Here is a 21,464-nt window from a genome sequence, read left to right as displayed (position 1 = left end):
CATTTCTACTTCTCTTGATGAATAACGAAGAAGACCAGTTTCCAGCCAGCAACTTGTGAATTTTTGAACTCATGAATAGGCTCGAATCTGTTATAAATTTTATCTGTGATTTGAGAAAGGCTGATGAAAACATTAATATTTGCGGTAAACATTGATCGCACCGGCGGCGCGCCGTCGGCATCTTACCGGTGGCGTGCCGCCGAAGACTTACCGGTGACGCGGCGCGCTGTTTTTAGCCCCGCCGCCGCCGCTCTTCCCTCATCGGCGCGGCGCCGGGGTCTAGCCTTAATACTCACCGGAAAAACATTTCAAACACTCGGTCTTAAATTATGAAATCACACTTGCCTATTCCCCTTAGCAGGAAATCCAGCCATAGCACCCTTCTTATGTCCGATCACGAGGTTGTCCACATTTCTAGCACGGTACCAAAAACGTATTTACTAAAAATATTTATAGCCCTTTCTAATTCTGACCAAAAACAATATTTGAGGGTTTTCGCGCTGGTTAAGGGTTTCTGGTTTTTCTGATTAAAAATCTGAGTCTAGTTGTAAAATTACAACACCAAAAATCAAAACATGTTAAGCTTATTCGCAAAAATAATACTTATTATATATTATGTGTTGCTGATACAAGAATCATACAAAGAATTCCGACTTATATCGTTGGGGGGCTAAATGTGATTCTTTAACCCCTTTTGCCTCTGACACCTCCCAGCTTCACAAAAATAGAAAAGTAGCACCTTTTTCGACTCGTTATCATTGAAGAATTATTTGGGGAATGAACCTTAAAGATTTAATATTGATCGTTGAAAATCTTTAATATTGAGGTATGAGAGTCTTCCAAAAAGGAAAACTATGAGAGTCTACCATCATATTCAGCACCTTAAAGAACCCTAATTGCAGAGTTTTTTTTTAGCCCATATCTAAAAAAAACGCAAACATTTTGTTCGTTGAAATTCCCTTGAGTGCACAGGGAATGATGTCCCTAAAATTTATTTTTGATATTTCTGTGAATGAAGAGCAAAACGAAGAATGAGCAATTATTAAAATAAAGAATGAAGATAATCCTAGAGCGATTGGAAAGTACTGCAAAACAACGGCAGCGTGGCCGACATTGCCGTCCCTATAACTCCCGAAAAAACAGGAGTGTCTTCTGCGCCTTACTGAAACCAAAACGTATGTATTACACAGTTTTTATCTTACTATGGAAATTAAACATCGCTTAAGCTTCCTGGAATTCATTTTCGATATCAGTATATTTGTAACAATATATTTAGTTTTAGTAGCTTAATACGCAATAGGTTTTCATTGAGGGAGTCATTTCTTTTAAAGCAAATTCTTTCATGCGTATAGAAAATCAATTGGCAAAATTAAGCTTTAAATTCAACCCATTTATTTAGTGTTTAGTAAAGTGCATACGACACTCTAACCTTTCCGGGCTTCTGGAAACAGCGACACCGCGATTATTTGTAGTAAATATTTCAACATAAATATCTCTGAGAATTAATTTATTTTATTGTTTCAAGAAGGTTACTTCTTTTGTCACAGGTTGTGTTAAAATCCATCATCCATCCATCAAATCTTTTCATCACTTCTTTTCATGTCCACCCCTTTCTAATTTATAGAAAAGTCAAATTCCTATCTAAAATTTCAATTAAACTGATCTTATCCAGAAAATTTACGTAGGCAAATTTATGTGAATATAGTAGCCTACATCCGCTTGGCCCAGGGATGTTGACATAAAGCAATCAAAATACGTCAGAATTAGTGATAATGTAAAGTAACGATAATAGAGTTAAAATTAAACAAATTTGATCATCTTACCCTACATCGTAATTCTAAAGCCTCAAGTTGTCTTTGCAGCTCCTCTGTCTCTGTTTCATCGAGCCCAACACCTCGTGCTGCTAACTGTCTATATAAGTCAGCACCATGTCCCAAAACCCAATTGACTACAATATCTATACCATTTTCTAAAAATTTCAGTTCACGAACGTGGTCCGTCAGGTAAATTAACTCTGAATAAGACTGCTCGAGTGTTACTAATTTCGTGTGAATTAAGTCCAAAAGCTCTCGTATCTGAAAAATAAGGCAATTTGGTCAAAGGTACACACTTCCCTACAGACCTGTACGAAAGGAACTGGGGGACTTAAAACGTTTTTAGTATAGTTTTTAGCATTAAATTAGCAAGTTTTTCTGTAATTAGCAAAGAAAAAGTCTCATAACGAACTGAATTTGAAATAAAATCTATTTTATGGTCTTTAGTTTAAGATTTTAATCTTTGAGTTTAAAACTAAAAACAATAAGTTGAATTCAAAATTATTTTAGGTCGGATTTATCTTAAGCTGAATTTAAGAATTTTCTGAAATTTCACAAAAACAATAAAATTCAGGTCAAAATGAAGAATTAAAATAGGGGTAAAAATTAAGGCATTTGATCGGTTAACAGCAATATCATTTAAACACAGCAAAAGCAATATTTATTATGGTCCTTCAGACCAAAAATCTACAAGGGTTTTTAACAGAATTAACTGTAAAATAACTATTCGCTTTTTCATGTACACTTTGTGAATACACATTCTGCACTGAGGTAAAACTACCGATCTTAGTTATTAAAGTTTAAAGTGAGTGTTCAAAACCAGGCATCTGTCTTCATGCAATGGAGATGCAAATGTAGGATAGACAATGTGCAGGGTGCCTTCAAAGTTGAAAAAAGTTTGGAAGAATTGGAAAATAACAATTAGAACTGCGGTTTTGATACTAGAAGCCAAGGTAATGGAACTCGTCTTAGCAACAGCATATCAAACATTAGGTTCTACAAAAAAAAATTTTTGATCTTGCTATCAAGGGTATTAATCGAAGAAAGGTTAAGATACTAAAGTCACAGTTTATGAATGACAGGTCATAGGCTGCTTGAATTCATGCTCTTTGGTAATATAATTGCGGTAATATAAGAACAAAAAACAGAATCCTCTAAAATAACAGGTAATAAGGAAAGACTTAAATGAAGTGGGAACTCACGTAGGAAGGAGTAAAGAGTAGAGGTCTGGGCAGAGCTTCCCGCCAAGAGCTCCTTATTCCCTTGGACAGTGGCTAAACAGCGTCCTCTAGGGAGGTAACGCACCAGTTGGGCTGATGCAATAAACCAGCATATCCTCAACCGCAACATAAACCCAAACGAGGCCCCGTCTTTAGCCCGGAACAGTGCTACTGAGTGGAGACTGACGGCACTATCACCGAATTCTCTCTACGCTAGCGACCATAATGAGAAAGAGCATTAAGTCAAGCTAGTCATGGCAAGTCCGGGCAGAATGGAATAGGCGAGGAGCATTCGCACCTGTGGGGGACTTGGACGGCTGGGTGCTGCGATAAGTTATCAGTAGTAGTGGCATTTCCCTCAATCAGTTACAAGTGTTTATTTTTTTAATTTAGAAAATTATACTCTATAAATTGTCATATTAGTTAAAACGTATTTCATAGTTTGTTTTCTTTTCTTGGCGCCCTCTGAAATTTTGACCGAAAAAATAATCTTCATTTTTGGTTTCCCAAAGTAATTATCCTACTATACTTTATGTCTAAGAGTGCACTTTTTTGCCATAAATTTTAAATATTTTCAGTTAGGGGAGGGAGTAATTAATACAAGGTTGAGGAGAGAATGTCCCTTACCCTCCCACCTGTGCGAGGATTAACATGTTCCAAAAGGAAGTACATTTAACTCAGTTATTGATAAATGAATTAAATGTGAACATACCTTTTTCTGCGACTGAGTAACATAGTCCGTCTGAATGCCCATCTTGAAACCAGACTCGTCGTCCGTTTCCAAACGAACGATAAGTTCACGTCCTTTAACAAAAACATGCTAGATTTATATATATGTATACATAATTCCAGTAGAATTATAGTAATAAGCACAGTTTTGAAAAGCCAAGAAAGTCACATCTGGAAAATCACAGTTGAAGAAATTTCAGTACTTCTAATACAACTTTTGTTCTGGGCTCGAAAATACAGTCAAATATTATTCTAAAATCCAAACATTTATATAATAAGTTTTGAGTTATTTGGTGAGATGCTCTAAGGCTCTAACCATGATACAAATTAAACAAAGAATGCAAACTTTAGACTAGACCTGATAGTATTTTAAAATCAACGTGAAAAGCTGCACTGCGCAAGATGCCTATTTTTCAAAGTCAAAACACAGTCTTAAAGAAAAAATACTAAAAAAAACATTGAAAAATTCATGAACGATAAAAAAAATATGTCAAGAGTTTGGCATAGTTTAGCAAGAGAACTTAAAACATTTTGCCCATAGTAATCTCAAAAACAGTTACTCCTTTTCAATAATGGGGAACAAAGACTAGAACATTTTCTAGAGAAGAGTGAAAACAAAAGAACTTAATGTTTGAATATTTTGGTTGAATCTCTTCTAGCAGTCTTGTTGCAAAAAAATAAATTATTTTCCAAATGTTCTTTGAATATTTTCTCTTTTATTATATACTGAACGCATACTTTAATTTTTTGCTGATGACTGCCGTAAAATCAAAACATTCAAAATACACGTTACTTTTTCATCACTTGTTCGATTATTTCTTATTTTAAAAAAATGCGGATTTTCACCCATTCTAAGTGAATGAGATTGAATAGCCTAAACATCACTAACAAATCACTGCAACACCAAGCCGTCTGAGGTCAACACAGCTACGAAAGCTCCTCTTGCATCCCAATCTATTCAACAACTCCCTCTACACACCCTCTCAAGAAGTTCCGAAATCCCCAAATCTTTCCTTACGACATCTATCACCCCATTCGGGAGCGACCTGTTTTTTGTTTGGTCTTAGACGGTTGCCTGGCAAGGACGATCTCAAGCATTCTATCATACTTCATCCGCAGAGCGTGTCCTAGCCATCTGAACGTTTTTCTTCTCATTATAGCCCTTGAACATGGGATTGACCCAATTTTCTGGCAAAGCTTACTGTTTTAGATACGGTCAGTTAGTCGGATACCCAAAACAATCCGTAGCCAGTTTCTCTGGAAAACATCTAGCAAGTCCTCCTCCACTATTCGGAGTGCCAACGCTTCAGAACCATACCTGACCACTTTCACCACTGTACCTTCCAATATTTAAGTCTTGGTCCGCAGATTCATCTTCCAATTCTTCCTAAATTCTTCATATGTAAAAGCACCCTGGGCCATTCTACTTTTAACTACCCAAGTAAGTGAAGTTGTTCATTTGATCGATTTTCCCGTTACGCAACATCACCTTTTCACCTTCACTTATTCCTAGTCTTACCAACTTAGTCTTCTTAACATCAAGTTTCAAACCTAAACTTGCACTCCAAACTCGCAAAACCTAAAAATTCATTCATTTTGCAAACATTTCATCTAGGATGCTCAAATCATCAGCATAATCTAATTCTAGGAGAGTTTTACTTCCCCCATTGGTCCCGTGTTCTCCCTTTGCCTTTTCTTTGCTCCTTAGGACAAAGTCCATAAAAAAGGTCCATATAAAAGGGGATAGGACGCAACCCTGCTTAACTCCTGATTTAACGGGAAACCAGCTACTAACCTTATTTCCCACCTTAACTGCAGCAATTCAGATACATAGCAGTAATTACTTTCATGCGTTTATCTTGTATACCGTACACGAATAGTACCTCGCTAAAAGTCTTCAAAACTGAGGACCAAAGGGGCTAGATGACTCGGACACTTCTCAATATTTAATCTAAGAATGAAAATTTCGTTGACACATCCTCTCCCCTTCTTAAAATCAAACTGTTCTTCTCTGATAGCTTTATCTACACCGTCTCTAAGTCTAAGAAGTATCATCACACTAAGTAATTTCCTTCCTACAGAAACCAAGCCAATGCCTCTTATCCCCTTTCTTTCATCACTCTTATCCCCTTTCTTTTAGAGGGGTTTGATTAGAGTTTTCCTAAAATGGCTAGGTACTTTCCCTTTTTCAAAAATCATATTTTTAATGTTAAGTAACTTGTCTCTAACTTCATAACCACCCTACTTAAAAAATCATTAACCACAATATCAGCACATGGGGCCTTACTATTTTTTAATCCTTTTAAAACTGTCAATAATTCTTCCTCACAAAATAAATCTTCCTTCGCATCCAAAGCGCCACAAACTTTTTCATACTTCCTTATATCTTTTCCTGCAACTCTATCACAGGTTAGTACGTTCTCAAAATGTTCTTCCCATCTCTCTTTAACTCTGTCCTTATCACTAATTGTGACCCTACTCCTCTCTTAGACTTGGACAAGTCCAGATTGACTATTCCTTCTCAATTTATTAACATACCAGTACAATAATTTTACTATTATGCCGTATCTTTGGGATCTTTAGCTATTTTATCCATGGCCTCCACGTCACACCTCCTTAATTCATATTTTAATGCCTTCTCCACTTTCTTTACATTCCTCTTAATTTCATATGATCTATCACTTAAATAATTCTTGTACAAACCCCTCCTCCTCTGTATTAAACATAGAACATTTTCGCTAATATTCCCAGCTGCATTTCCAACTTTCTTCCCTAAGACACTAGTAGTAACTTCACAAACTATTTTCCTAGAATTATTCCATCCATCTTCTACATTGTCAAATTTTAAATTCTTCAGTTTGGTATTCAATTGTTCCTGGAAAGATCCTCTCAGAGTCTCCTCGTGGAGTCTACCAAGTGAAAAAGGGCTTTCCTGTCACTATTTAAATTAAATGCGCGACTGATTTTCTTTCACTTTACACACTAAATTTCTCTTACAGCATAGTACACAAAAAACTATCCTACTTTTTGAATAGATCGGCCATTCAGGTTGGAAATAATTTTCAAAATAAAATTATTATTCAGGTTTACACTTCACTGATTTGTGCTAATATCAAATGAACATTATAAGCGCCGCAAACATTATATTAACAACCCTACATCAGCATCTATCTTTTCATCAACTCCTTGTTTGATTTTCGTTTTCCCTCTTCTTTATTCTCCATTTGACACTATATGGTGTCCTTTTTTACACATGTTTTTTCACTCATTTTATATTTGATATATATCTGCACAATGAATATATGGTCTTATATATTTGTACCTCTCAAATTTCGAAAGTGCAGGGCAAACAAAATGTATAATAATATTTATTAATGACTAAGCAATAATCTAACAAGTTTCACTCAGTCTTTTAATGGGACATGGACAAAGCTAAACTGTTGATAGTTGCGCCTTGATGTCATGACTTTCGAATTGAGTTTTAAGATGACCTCTTTTGACCATATTCAAAGATAGGGCAGCAGCATAAACATTGAGGCTCGAGACACACTTTTGGCGTATTTTACCGAGCTTTTTTGGATGTTGCTACCCTAGTGCGGACACGCAGGGCGGTATCACAATAAATCAAAAACAGATCATACGCGATCTGTGAATTCAATGAGTTTTCATTGAAAATAATTGAAAAAACTCCAGATCCCCCCGCCTACACATTAAAAAATACATTGTATGCTTCCTCCATATTTGTATGAACTTACTACACGCAAAACATTGGTAGTGGGCGGGGGGGGGATGAAATTTTCTTAATTTAAATGAATTCAAAACTTGTTAAAATACGATTTAGTTTAGGGCTCATAAATTTGATAAAAACTCACTTTTTATGATAAATAGACTTTGATTTGTGTAGGTTCGAAGGCAGGGGCTGATTTAGGCCCAACCCCTGACACTTCCAACTTCCTTGGAGTTTTGGGCACTTCCAAATCAGATTATATAATATTTTTTATTCTATTTTTATCTTTTTTTACAATTGCCCTCTCCCTTCCCAGGAGAAGAAATCCATTTATGACCTCCAATATCGTTTTTTTTTGTGATATACCCTCTACAAACACTCTCTAATCAGTAGTCGTCAGCGGTAAAAAAAAACGCCGAGTATGTCCGCTTCTACTTAGTTCAATGGACCATATACTCGGCGTAGGCGTTAAAATAAGGGATCGTTTATCTTACCGTTCGTTTAATGTAGTGACAATAGACGGCTGCATTGCTCCCGTCAACGTTTGTTTTACCTAATGTTTTTTTTCGTCAGATGTGCCCATTGCAGTACTATTCTATACACCTCTAAGAAACGCTCGGTAAAAAAAAACGCTTGGTAAGAAATGCCAAGTGTTTCACGGGCCGAAGATCAATACCAAACACTTGCAGCTTTTCAAAAACATGTTTTCTATTTTTTTTTTACCCACCATATGATAATACATTTTGCAACTAAATCATATCTAGATATATCATTTTTCTAAGCAAAATGTATTAATAAATAGTTACCCATATTTAAGACTAATATTTGTCCAAAAATACTTAGTCCTTCAAACGTCCTGAAATACCTAATCTTTCAAAATGAGATTTAATCATTTCCTGTAGAAATGTACAGCCAGATTTCCTATATACTCTTTATTAAGTATTAGTTTAACTAATTTTAAGGCAGACTTAGATATTAGAAACGACTTGAAAACAAAAAACATAAAGATCAAGTTTGGGGTACACAAAGTTTGGGGGAAGGTGAAGCATAACTTATAAGTTTAGAAAGCTGGATGAAGAGTTTTTGATCTGCTTTTACGACACTTTTTAAGTAATTTAGCACTGGCCCCACTTTATACTAATCTTGAACTATGGTGGAAAATAACAAATTTCAAAAAATACTAGAAATTCAGGAAATGTAATATTACCCCGTTTGAGTAGGGTCTTGGGTACATCTATTGATTTCCTATAAAAATCGATTGTTGCATCGATGTTGTTTTCGTCCGACTTCCTTATGCCTTCTAAAGTACTTAAGCCAGTAATAGCATTATCAAGATGAACTCTTAATTTATCCATATCTACCAAGGATTCCTCACCTTCTCTAAATAGAGCTTCGAACTCCTGCAAGAGGTAAAATTCTTATAATCTTTTGCGGATAAGTATGCTTATCGCTTTTCACCAAGATGTCAAAATTTGTACAAAACCACCATTTATAACATTCTGGAAATGAGATATAAAATCATCAAAAATGACTCAGCTATTTTTATTTTTCTTGTTTTTGCCCCCCCCCACCCCCACCCAAAAAAAAATGAAAACTCCAACGGACAAGCCCGATTCATTGAGTTTGAAAGAAACGCAAGGAATTTACGGTTTACTGACAACTCTGTCTTACAAATTTATGAGCATTATTTACTTGGGACGCAGTTATTTTTGTTTAATAATGCAAAACCACCATTAATAAAATGTAATAACAAGAAAATTGAAAATAACAAGAAGAGCCAGCACGGAGAAAATTTTTAGCAGCACTCTGGTGTGCTGCCAGTTCCATTGGCGCGGCGGTGCGTCACCGATTTGTCTACATTTAGCCTTATGGTTTTGTAGTGATTTGCTTATTTCGGTATGGTAAGTAAGCTAGCATGCTAAATAACTTTGTAAAAATCTATCGACATTGATTTCTAACCAGGAAATAAAAATAAAAGCTGAGAAACCGTAGCCAATGGTGTATTTAAGGGGGGAGGGTCTAGGCTTTTCAGAAACTGCAAGATTTTCTTAAAGAGCTTATTCTTTTACTTGCGGTATTCCTCTTGATTTCTAGCAATATAGTTTGATAATTTATTGGAAATGGCTCATAGCAATACAAATTAACTTGTATTTCGGAAAGAAGAGAGGAATAAGATTGAAATCTTGTTCGAAATACAACCAGATCCCCAATTTTTTTTCAAATTTGTGGAACGACTTTAGAATATGATTCAGCTTTAATTGTATTTATAATCAGACACATCACTATGAGACTTTCTTCGCAAAATTCATGAATTGCACTACTTAATTTTTGAACCTTCTCTACTGGATCTTGGAATTGGAATAGAAATCGGATTGAACTTTTGAACTCTCTGGGGTTCTACTGTAACTACTCCGTTTTTTCTCGGATTCAGTATTATTATGGACTTTTGATACAAATTTTACTGAAATTGAAAAATGTTGGGGTACTACCCCCCCCTCCTCCCCTCCCAACGTTGTAGTGCCCCTGCCTACTAGAATTGGAGATAGAAAGTAGTATCCACTTGCGTTTACATGGATTGCGGCATCCATTGTTCAAACTTTGTCCTATTTAAGAACTCGAAAATGGGTCTAATTTAAATACTATAAAGTATTTGCAACATTGTTTTTCTTTTTTCGCCAAAAGATAGCCGATCCGGCTTCGGGGTCTAATAGATAGATCATTTCGGAGACATATTAAATTTAAGCTGCTTTCTACAAGCGGCGTAGAAGGAGAATTTATATTCATAAAACCTTTTATTGTTTAATAATTAGCAGATACCAGATTTCAAATGATCCAGACTTTTATCTTTTTTCCATCTATTAAGATCCTCCCTACATTTTTCTGATTCATCCTGGCATTCTTGTTAGCCTAAATTGGGGCACTCGATGGTCAGCGCAGAGTCATCTAGCTTGATGTCAACGCCTCTTAATGAAAGCTAGATGGCAAAAAACTATTTTCGCACTTCAGTCAATCCCAGGTGTTTTTTCTTTTCTTCTTTTTTTTCAAAATTAATAGCTCTTGTATGTAAGCTTTGGAAACACGTTACCGTTTCTGATATTTCTAGTTTTGTTGAATTTCGTTAATAAAAAAGGTTGTCTCCACCTGAGGTACTCTATATAGGAGAATGGAACTTTCCCTTCAATCATGGTACGGGTTATTATAGATTAGGAAATATTTTTTTTATGCTGGAGGGTAAGGATGGGCAAAATTTGTTTCTACTCGGTTTGACGTCTTCTTGGTATCACATTTTTTATTCCTTTACCTCCGAAAAGTGGTGGCAGCAGAAGGATGTTACCTCACTTCTAATATCGATTGCCCTGCTCCAGCAAGCGGTTGTTTAGCGATGAATAGAGACAGTAAGTCCTTGAAATTTATGCTGCACTAACAACAATAGCAGCTAGTAAATATGGACCTGCCATTAAACTTTCGGACTGAAACTTGAAATTGGAATCATTTCCAATTTCTAGAAATGGTTCCCATCGCTTTTGCACTTTACCTCAGGATTGAGTTCAAGAAATTAAAAGGTACCAAATGTCAAATTTTAAAACGAAGTATCAGCCATGGAAATCTAATATGCAAATGATTAAATTTGTCATACCTTTTCTCTTTGTTAAACTTTGGAAGGATGAGAAGTACCAACCTCACTTTTTAAGTATGAGCCACCTAACACGTAGATCCATTTCCAGTTCGAGTACTATTTATTCATTGCTGCTACAAATGTAAGGAAGTCAAAAAGGCAAAACAAGAATGCTTACAAGAAGGAATACAGCTTGAAATGACATACTGTATCATTGGAAAACCTAGATCCATAAGCAGGGTCCCTTTTTAAAACGGATACATCGCACGGTTTTTTTATTAGGCACATGCCCACTTATCATGGATAGTGGAGTTTCGGGATGATATGTCAGCCCGTCAGCACGAGGCAAGCTTCAGCATATGTGGCAGAAAAACCACTGTCCTTCATTTTTTTGTGTTTTTGTTTTATTGTGTTCATGAAGCACCCTGTGTTATTGCTAGTTCACCCTTCCTTCCAAATTGTCCCAACGTGGCGTTCTTGGAGTTCAAACCCCACTGTTTTGCAAAATACCATTTAGCCAGAAACTACTTTTTAATGAAAGCCTTTAAGGCCCAGGAGAACGAAAGGGTAATTTACTGGGTCGTTTTGGTAGTCTGACAGGCCATACCTCTTACTCATAAGGGTGTCAATTTTAAAGCATTTACATTTAATAATACTTCTATTCTTGAAGACTCCCCTGGCTGAACTTGTGAACTTGTGTCTATGTATTACCAAGGTGAAGACTGTGAGAAGCGATCTTCTATTCTTTTTTCTTGATTTTATATTTAAATCATAACTTTGAGCTCCGATTCCTAGTTTGAACTCGCCAATAATTTCTATAGCTTCTAGGACAAATTTAGACTAACACCAAAAATGAGTTATGAGAAAAGGAAAATACTTACCAGTTGGTTTCTGACCCACTGATCATGTTTATATAACATGTTTCCGCCAAGTTCTACAACTAGTTGATTCTGATCTATAATTCTGTTCAATTTACCAACAGTCGAATAAGTCACTTTCAAGTCTCTTCTTCCTTTCATACAATCAACATTCTGAGAGTCCCATCCACTTTCTGGTCTAATTGCAACTAAGGTATGTATCAAGGGTCCCAGACTTGCTTGCACTTGGTCTGCTGTACCGTGAATCTGTTTCCATGTAGCCTTTCGTCCATCCAATATAACCATAGCCCCTTGCGCACTTATTGTTGAGCTAAAATATGAACGTACAAATATTAATATATATATATATATATATATATATATATATATATATATATATATATATATATATATATATATATATATATATATATATATATATATATATATATATATATATATATATATATATATATATATATATATATATATATATATATATATATATATATATATATATATATATATATATATATATATATATATATATATATATATATATATATATATATATATATATATATATACATATATTTTGCTCTTTGAATGAACTGGTACTTTGCTCTTTGAATGAACTGTTTTGATTTTGACAAAAACATGTTCGTTTGCTCGACTATTCTAATTACTTATTCGCTTAACTGTATTCACTTGTTTTTGCTTGACAAATTCAAAAAGCAATTCTAGAATATTTTGTAGTATAAAGTGGCTAAGCTGCAATACAAAAGTCCCATTCAAAACGAGATATATGGAGATTTAACAAGCACTATTTAGAGCCTACGAAATTTTCCTAAGCATTTTCTGATTGGGTAAAAAAAAAAACTATAAATTCTGATTGGCTTCGGTATTAATAAAATATTACTGTGGATGAACCCTAAGAGGCACAAGAAGGCACTGTTCTTCTTCTTTTGAGGGGGGGGATAATATCAAGTTTCTGTCCTTATCAGTTATCCGCAGTCTCTGACAAAAACATAGCTTATAAATAATGTCCAAGTGCAATTATTTGTTTAGATAGCGCTGTTGTAAAATTATTGCAAGAGTTTGAAACCAAAATAATAAATTTTATTTAATGCTATATTTATGGAAATATACGTACAGTTCGTTAAAAAAATACCACCATCATAGCATAAATTACCTGGGATATGTCTATTCCAAAAATAACAGAAACATAAGTTTTTCAGAGGAAATTAAAGAACGAATGGAGTTTTTATTCACCAATTGCCTTAAAGAAAAAAGAAAAAAAATATCACATTACTCTTCTATTAAAGCATTCGTTCGGGAATCCTAATTGGTGGAAAATAGTCTAACTTCAGCGTAAAGATTAAAGGGGTGGTAAATAGACCAGAATAGACCAATAATCAAAATAGATCAGATTGGCGAGATATCTAGGTATGATATCCTATGACTGGGATAGGACATAGTGTAAAAACTTTCATGGAAAGTTTTTGCTGCTTTAAAACTAAACCAAAAGGCACTATGTACATGCTGGTTGCCAATAAGACGTCTCAGCAAAACTCAAGAACGATTGAGGGCATCAAGTTGAAACTTCCAGGGCCATTACTATTACTAATTCTGCTCTCATTATTGAACTAAATTTAAAAGGGTGTAAGTGCATCCAGTTTGTCAAAATAGCATAGACACAATGTCTTTAGGAACAGAATACAGTGTTAAGTTTTATTTTTCAGAAAAATTTGAGGTACGAAACTAAATCAATTCTACTTATTTATTTATTGCTGGTGATTTATGGTAGTTTTACGCTTGAAAAATTATTTGCGTAATTCACGTTAAATTTTGATACAAGATTGCTCTGTACTTTTTTTGAAAAACTTCTTTAGTGGATTTTTAAATCAATCATTATTGGTGTATAATCAACTGGTAAATAAATAATGCGTCGTGCATTTTTGCAAAAAAAAAAAAAAAAAAAAAAAAAAAAAAAAAAAACACTTGGAAGAGTAGAGGCAAATACTTATTGCCCACAAGAAGCTGGACTGTAAAATATTTGTAAATGTTTCAGTAAGAATGCATTAAAATTACCCAAAAGGGTTCAAGGCTGAAAATAGGAATCCGTATAATAACGTAATATGACTGAATTTAGATGAGTTTTTAGTATGCCTATATAATTACCGCAGACTTGCCGTAAGGAAGTCCTGTACTTGATGTCTTTGCGTCTGCATACGTAAAATCAAAACACCTTGTTTGGGAAGCAATACCGTAGATAGGGTATACTTTGGGATTTGCTATTACTAAATTAGACTTTAATATCCGAAGACAATGGTAATCCATGAAATTAAAATGAAAACGAGTTTAAGGAAAGAATATACGAGAAATTATTGTTTAATTTATATCTAATAATAGACTGTGAAAACACAATTTAATACTTTGGTTGATGAATGGAGACACAGGGATAAAATTTATCAAAAGAACCCTTCACTGAAAGTTGAAAATATATGTAAAAAAAGGGACGTAGTGAGACTCAAGTACCATCTCCCGTAAAAGAATATGCACTGACAACCACTTAGTAGTTGGTGCACAAGCAAAACGCGCTAAATAAACGTTAGTATTACTGGTTAGATGGTCAATAATGAACGTTCATTTTGTATAGACAGAAAGTGCTTAGGGACAAAAGCCCCGCTAGGCGGCAGTATGTCCTCTGGAACTTAAGCTAAATAATTGTAGTCTGTAGCACTGGTGGATCCAGGGGGCCTGTGGGGGGTGGGGGTGGGTGCCTCCCCAAGATTTTTTCTGGCACCCTCTTTCCCTGTTTTTTTCTTTTTTTGCCCTTTTTTAAGAATAAACTTGTCAATTTGGTCAATTATTGGCACCTTTCTGACATTGGGCCTCCCCCCTTGATTTTGCTCATTGATGCCCTTGTGACATTGCCCCCCCCCAGGATTTTGCTCTAGATCCGCCCATGGTCTGTAGACTGTGCTAAACCAAATGATTATCTAAGGTTTTTCATTCGATAGCAATCTGACCTATTCGGGACAAAGTGTGTATTTTATTTTGCAGCCAAAACTGGCGGAACTTGATACTCTGCTGTGTCACAGCCTCTTTTGCTACCTTAGAAAAACGCTGGGAACTCTGTCTGTAAAAAAAAAAGCTGTTCTAGAGCGACATGGCTTCAATGTAATTGTTTTGTCGATGTTGTTTTTCTTTCTTTTTTTTATCATTTTACCTCGTATGGAAGGAATTGTCGTAGAAACGTCGGAGGGGTTCATTTGATTAGAAATTGAAAGTATTGGTGCTCTTTTTAGCAATCAAAAGAGATTGTAGGACAGCCAGCACCCCTCCCACGCCCTCTTTAGCTACCCCCTCCCCAAACACATCCAATTAAAATTCTATAATGGCTATTTTGTTCAGATCGAATATCAAAGATCAAATTAATTTATTTAACATAAAAAAAACAAATTTTCAGCAGTCATCTAAAAAAAAGCCGAAGATTTGTTTACGATTGCTGCAAATCCATTATTATACAGCTTTACAACTACCATATACAGTTTTAATATTCCCCCAAATTTTTCACCTTAAAACCCTTAGCTTTAGTAGTAGTAATAGTAGTAGTAGTAGTAGTAGTAGTAGTAGTAGTATAAGTAGCAGTAGAATTAATAGTAGTAGCCTTAGCTTTAGTGACAGCAGTAGTAGTAGTAGAATTAGCAGCAGAAATAATAGTAGCAGTAGTTGAACATAGAATGCAAATATTGTCTTTTGGCTAGTTCAACATCCGCCACAACAAGCCCTGTAAGTTTCAGCTTCACGCATCAAATTGTTCCTTAGATATTACTGATGCGTCCTTTTGCTAACCTGCATACAGATGGCGTGTTGTGACTCAATTCACCTTTCCCCCTCCCCTCAAAATTGCCTGAAAATGTCACCTTCATAACCGTAAGCACAGTTCTAATAGTAGTCACAGTAGTAGCATTAGTATTAATAATAGAAGTATTCATAGCACTACCACTAGTACTAGTAGCAGCAGCAGTATTAAAGTATTGCCTTTTGTTCAGTTCAACATCCCTCTCATCAAGTCCTGGAAGTTTCAACTTAATACAATTAGCCGTTGCTATGACATTGCCGATATGTCCTGTTGATAGCTTGTATATTCATACAATTTTTGAAATTTCCATCTTAATGCTCTTGGCCTTACAAGTAGTTGCTAAAGAAGTGGTGGTTGAAATAGTAGCAGTAGCATTGGTACTGGTAGTAGTATTAGCAGTAGCGTACCCATATTGCTTTTTGGTCAATTGATCTTCACCTTTAAGCGTTCTCTGAAAGTTCCAACTTAATACCCCAGTCCATTCTTGAGATACGTTCTTTTGACAATGTGCATGCACATAATGTTTTATGATTTAATTCACATTTCCCCTTAATATTGTAAATGTACTAGTGTGGTAGCAGTACTAGTAGCAGAAGTGGCTAGCAGTATTAGCGGTGGTAGTTGCAGTAGTTGTAGTAGCGCATAAATATTGCCTTTTTGGTCAATTGATCATTGCCCTTACCATTTCCTGAAAATTCTAAATTATTATACTCAGCCTTTCTTGAGCTACGCTCTTTAGTAGTTTTGACAACCCATATACACGTAACGTGTTTTAATTTAGTTCATCAATCCCCTCAACATTCTGTGAAACACTCACCTAAATTGCCTTCATCTTTTTGGAAAGTAAAGGTCAAACATGCAAACTTTTCTCAATAACATATACTGTATGTAAACAATGAAAGAATTGCCTAACTTACAACCCTTCCCCTGAGGGCTCTGGGGAAGGAGGTGACATCCTGACATCCAAAGCCCTGAGGGCTCTGGGGAAGGGGGAGGCATAATTACTGGACCTTTCAACAATGCTGAAGAAAATAGATGTCTCGAAATTTTGATTAAATGTTTGTTTAAGGAGATGATGGGAGGGGATTTCCCTCAAATCACTTTGACTCTTTAAAAGGGTCCTATAACTTCCAATTTCCCATCAAATGATCCCCCTCCAAAGCTTATACGGCCACACATTCCATAAATACCTTATATGCCCCCAGAGCATAACTTACTACTCTTGCCCTAGGGCTTTGGTGGGTTGTGTCAACCCTGGATGTATTTTTATATATTCTTTGTACTGTTTTGAACAAAATGGCCATCTTACAATTTCGATCAGATGGGTCTGGACAAAAGAATGTGCTTGGGGAGGGCTAGTTGCTCTTCATCACTTTTGACTCTCGGAAGGGAACTAGAAATTTCAAATTTCAATTAAATGAGCCTTCTCTAAAGTTTATATGATCAGTCCTACCATAAAAACCGTATATGGGCACAACCTACAACACTTGCCCCCAGGTTCTAAGGGGTTGTTCAACCCCGAAGGCCTTGTTATATGGTCTTTACACTAATTTGAACAAAATGGCTATCTCAAAATTTCTATCGGATGCATTTGGGGGAAAGCGGACGTGGGGGGGGGGCTAGTTGTCCTTCGATCACTTTTGATTCTTAAAAAGGCGCTAAAACTCCTGATTTCCAATCCAATGAGCCCGCTCCGGAGTTTACACGACACCACCTTCCATAAAACCCTTATATGCTAATAACGGGCAACTATTATAACTTACAGCCCTTGCCCTGAGGACTGTGGGGGGAGGGGGCTGTCATCCTTAAAGACATAATTACTGGACGTTTAAACTAAGCTGAACAAATTGGCTTTTTCAAAATTTTGACTGTATGTGTTTGAGGACATGATGGGCGTAGAAGGGGGAGCTAGTTGCCCTCCAATCACTTTCAACCATTAAAAAGGACACAGGAACTTTCAATTTCCAACCGAATGAGTCCCTATTGAAATTTCCACGACAACTCCTTCTATACGAAGTGCTCTGGTCTGAAAAAATTATACATTGTGCCCACATCGCTCTTTATTTTGACAGTGCTATCACGCTGCCTATGATGGTTATTTTCTTATTTCGTTTTAGGTCACATGTTATCTTTTGAACATTTTCCCAGGAGGCTTTCTTCGAATATATTATCTAGAAATTGCTATTGAATCAAAATTATAGTTCCAAAACCTATCCTAAACTTTGATTTCAAATGGCGAATGTCAAATATCTCAAGAACGGCTAGGGGATTAAGTCTGGACTTTGAGAATATTGATAGGGATGTTGAATTCAATCAAAAGGCATTATGTTTATCCAAGTTGACAAAAAAGCAATCATGGGTGCCGGCAGGGGGTGCCATGGCCCCACCCTGGAAATTTGGGACTATAAAGTAATTATAAGGAAATCAAAGGAAAGAGAGCACAATAGGGAAAAACCATGAAAAAAAAATGTGTGTTGCTCCATTGTTGGCTGCCTGCCAATTGATTTTGGCCATGAATAAGGAAAATATAAGTTCTAATTTGTGACTGAGTGACCCCTTTCGAAGTGCCCACAAACATTATTTCTATATGATTTGGCTGGAGCAAAAAATTTCAATTCTTCAAAGTAATGAACGGTAAGTAAATGACGATCCTTGTAAATAACGAAACTATAGGAGCCTAACTACTGATAACATTCAATCAAAGAATCATCTTTTTATGGTGATCCTAAATATGTATTTGTTTATTAGTAATTAGTGCAGTTGTTAGAACACAATAAAGTTTTTGTAATTATAGAAAGCACAAGGAGAACAACTTAATAAGGGGCAATTTTGGTAAAAATATGCCGTCAACTTTTGCTTGCATTTCAAGAGTACCCATGAGCTGATACATGAAGCCACTATAATCACAAATATTTCCCCTGGACGAAATGCTGGAAAGTTCTTTATTTTCCCCCTGAACAGGCACGTTTTTTGTGTTATAGGACAATTTTTTTTCAGGAGCGATTGTATTTATCTAGTTTTCACTTTGAAAAAGATTTAATTTTTTACAGTTATGAATCATAAAGGTGTCAAATACAATGGCTTTTGGCATTCAAAATTAAAATATAAATAATGAATTTAAAATGTTTATTTGGTTTTCTTAATCTTAGTTTTAAAGTTTTACTTTGAACAAAATACTTTGATGATGTGTTACTTTTTAACGTTCCAAAATTGTTGGAAATCGTGGACATTTCCGGCGACAAGCGCTAACAAAGCTGTACTCGAGTTTTTGCGACCATTCCGTGTTATTTTGCTCTGGTGTATATATGCTTCTGAATAAAGGTGACGTAAAAAGGGCCAAGACGGATTGCTATCGCTATTGTAAGATTTTACTTTATTTACCGCGATCATTCCGGAACCGGAGGTTAATGAGTCAGTATCAGGCACAGATATTGTTCTTTCAGTGGAAAAATTAAGTTCGAAATTAATTGATGATGCACCAATCCGTCTTGGCCCTAACCATCGTCTTACCCGCCTGTTTAGCTAATCTGTTGTTTCTTTTTTGTGCATTTTTTGCTTTTTTGTAGTTTTTTGTTTTCTTTCCTGGTACTTCACCCAATGTACCCCTGGTACTTCAACCCAACTAGTCTATTACTTGATTTGCAGTCTCTCTACATTCTTTCGTGTGCGTCTTTCACTTTTCATCAAATTCATGGTGATGTTCCCACAGCCCTTCAAACTACTCCTTCTTTCGTTACTGATAGGTCTTCGCATCATCTTCGCAATTCAAGGAATATTAATATTTTATTTGCTCCATCGGTGAGGTCTGACTTTAATCCCTTAACTACTTGTCATATTGTTTGGAATAGCCTACCTGAGTCGGCTCAAGAATGTCACTCGTTTGGTAGTTTAAAAAGAATTTTAAGAAATGTTTTAATGTCTTGATTTTTCATGTTTAAATATATTTTTTTAATTTTATTATTATTATTTGGGGGGGGGATGACACTAGCCTGGGTTGGAAACATTTGTTGTGAGGGGTACTGGGTTTGTCTAATATTTTTTCTGGTTTGGTTTCAAATATATATTTAGAATTTGGTTTAATTTATTGGATTGTCCTACATCTTTTTTTTTTGTTTGTTTGCGGGGGGGGGGGGGGCTCATAAAATCGCTTTTTGTTTGGGTTTTTTAATTATTTTTTTTTTGTCTTGTTCTTTTTGTGTGAGTGTATGTGTTGTGTCTTTGAAAGGTTGAAATGCAATGCATTATATTGAAAATACTTTTTTTTTTTTTTAGTATTTATGCCATTTCTGTTTTTCCCCTGTTTTTTCCTGGCCATAGAACCTTACGAGGGGTTCTATATTGATGTGTTTTTGTCGTAAATTGATTGGTTGAATAAAATGATTGATTTATTGATCATAGGGTGATCCACGCGGAATAAATTGATTGCTTGTTAGTCCCCTGCTTAGTTTTTTATTTTTGGATTTTTTTTTTGCTTCTTTATTTTTATGTGGATCATTGTATTTTATGATTTTTTTTTTTTTTTATTGATTTTTTTTTTCTTTCTTGTGTTGAGTCTCTTAAAGGTGTGAATGTATGATGTTGAAAATGTTTTTGTTTTTTCTGTATTTGTTTCATTTTTGTTTCTCCCCTGTTTTTTTCCTGGCCATAGAGCCTTACGGGGGAGTTTATATTGAAGTGTATTTTGTTGAGTTTGTTGATTGAATAAATTGATTGATTGATTGTTCAACTGAATGTTCTTTTTATTTGTTTATTTTACTTTAAGTGCTGTGTGTGTTTATTTTTCTTCTCTTTTCTCTTTACCCCACAAAGTTTAGACTTTAGCGTAAATAGTGAGGTGTTGAGGAGGGGACAACCCACTGCATATACGTTAATAATTTCTGTGCGTTTAAGTTTTAATTTTGCTCCTTACTTTCAGTTGAAAAAACTTGTTATTTTATATTTTTTTTATTTCTGATCGTTTTTTAAATATCGCCAGGATACCTGGTTCCACCTCCATGGAAAAATACCCTCCCCATAGAAACATCCTCTGGACAATTCAATCATGGCGAAAATTTATCCCGGACAACTACCCTTAACATCTCCACGCATAAAATTGAATCGGTAAAGAGAAAGCAAGACATATAAAGAAATTTCCTATAGGAATTTTGGCAAATTCACCCAGTGTAAAATTTGCCCTGAAAAGTTCACCTCCAGGAAAATTCCCTCTCCATGGAAAATTCTCGCAGCAGAAAATTTGTCCTCCCCTCCCCCTTCCAAAAAATGTATGCATACTTCCCAATAACAAATAAAACAATGGGCAAATTTTTTCACTTGAAAACCTTTCCCCAGTGACTCTAGGGGGTCATTTTATCTCCAGACATAGTTATTGGACCTTTCAACTATGCTGAACAAAAAAACTTTCTCAAAATTTTGATCGGAAATTTTTGGGGAAAAAATGGCATGGGAGGGGGTCTAGTTGCCCTCCAACTTTTTGGTCAATTAAAAAGGGGACTAAAACTTTTCAAATCCGTTATAATGAGCCCTCTCTCGACGTTTTAGGCCCACTGGGTCGATACGATCACCACTGGATAAGAAAAAAACAATGAACAAACACGCATCGTGATTCTTTTTGTGGCAAAAATTACACAATTCCA

General features: G+C 35.5%; 1 protein-coding gene across 2 annotated transcripts in view; it reads right to left on the bottom strand.

Annotated features, from left to right (window-relative positions):
• The window catches only part of LOC148946096 (SEC14 domain and spectrin repeat-containing protein 1-B), a 198,097-nt gene that overhangs the window by 87,291 nt on the left and 89,342 nt on the right, over nt 1-21,464 (bottom strand). For both annotated transcript variants that reach the window (XM_089098101.1, XM_089098100.1), the window contains 4 exons: nt 11,988-12,294; nt 8,698-8,890; nt 3,747-3,838; nt 1,824-2,075 (listed from right to left, as the gene is read on the bottom strand). In XM_089098101.1, coding sequence (XP_088954227.1) covers nt 1,824-2,075; nt 3,747-3,838; nt 8,698-8,890; nt 11,988-12,294 — 844 coding nt within the window. The remainder of the gene's footprint in view (nt 1-1,823; nt 2,076-3,746; nt 3,839-8,697; nt 8,891-11,987; nt 12,295-21,464) is intronic.

The sequence above is a fragment of the Artemia sp. Qi Xiang Cuo genome, chromosome 12, assembly GCF_049724085.1.
Source record: "Artemia sp. Qi Xiang Cuo chromosome 12, ASM4972408v1, whole genome shotgun sequence".
Lineage (NCBI taxonomy): Eukaryota > Metazoa > Arthropoda > Branchiopoda > Anostraca > Artemiidae > Artemia > Artemia sp. Qi Xiang Cuo.
Note: the sequence above shows the minus strand (reverse complement) of the source record. Positions and strands in the feature narration are given on the sequence as shown.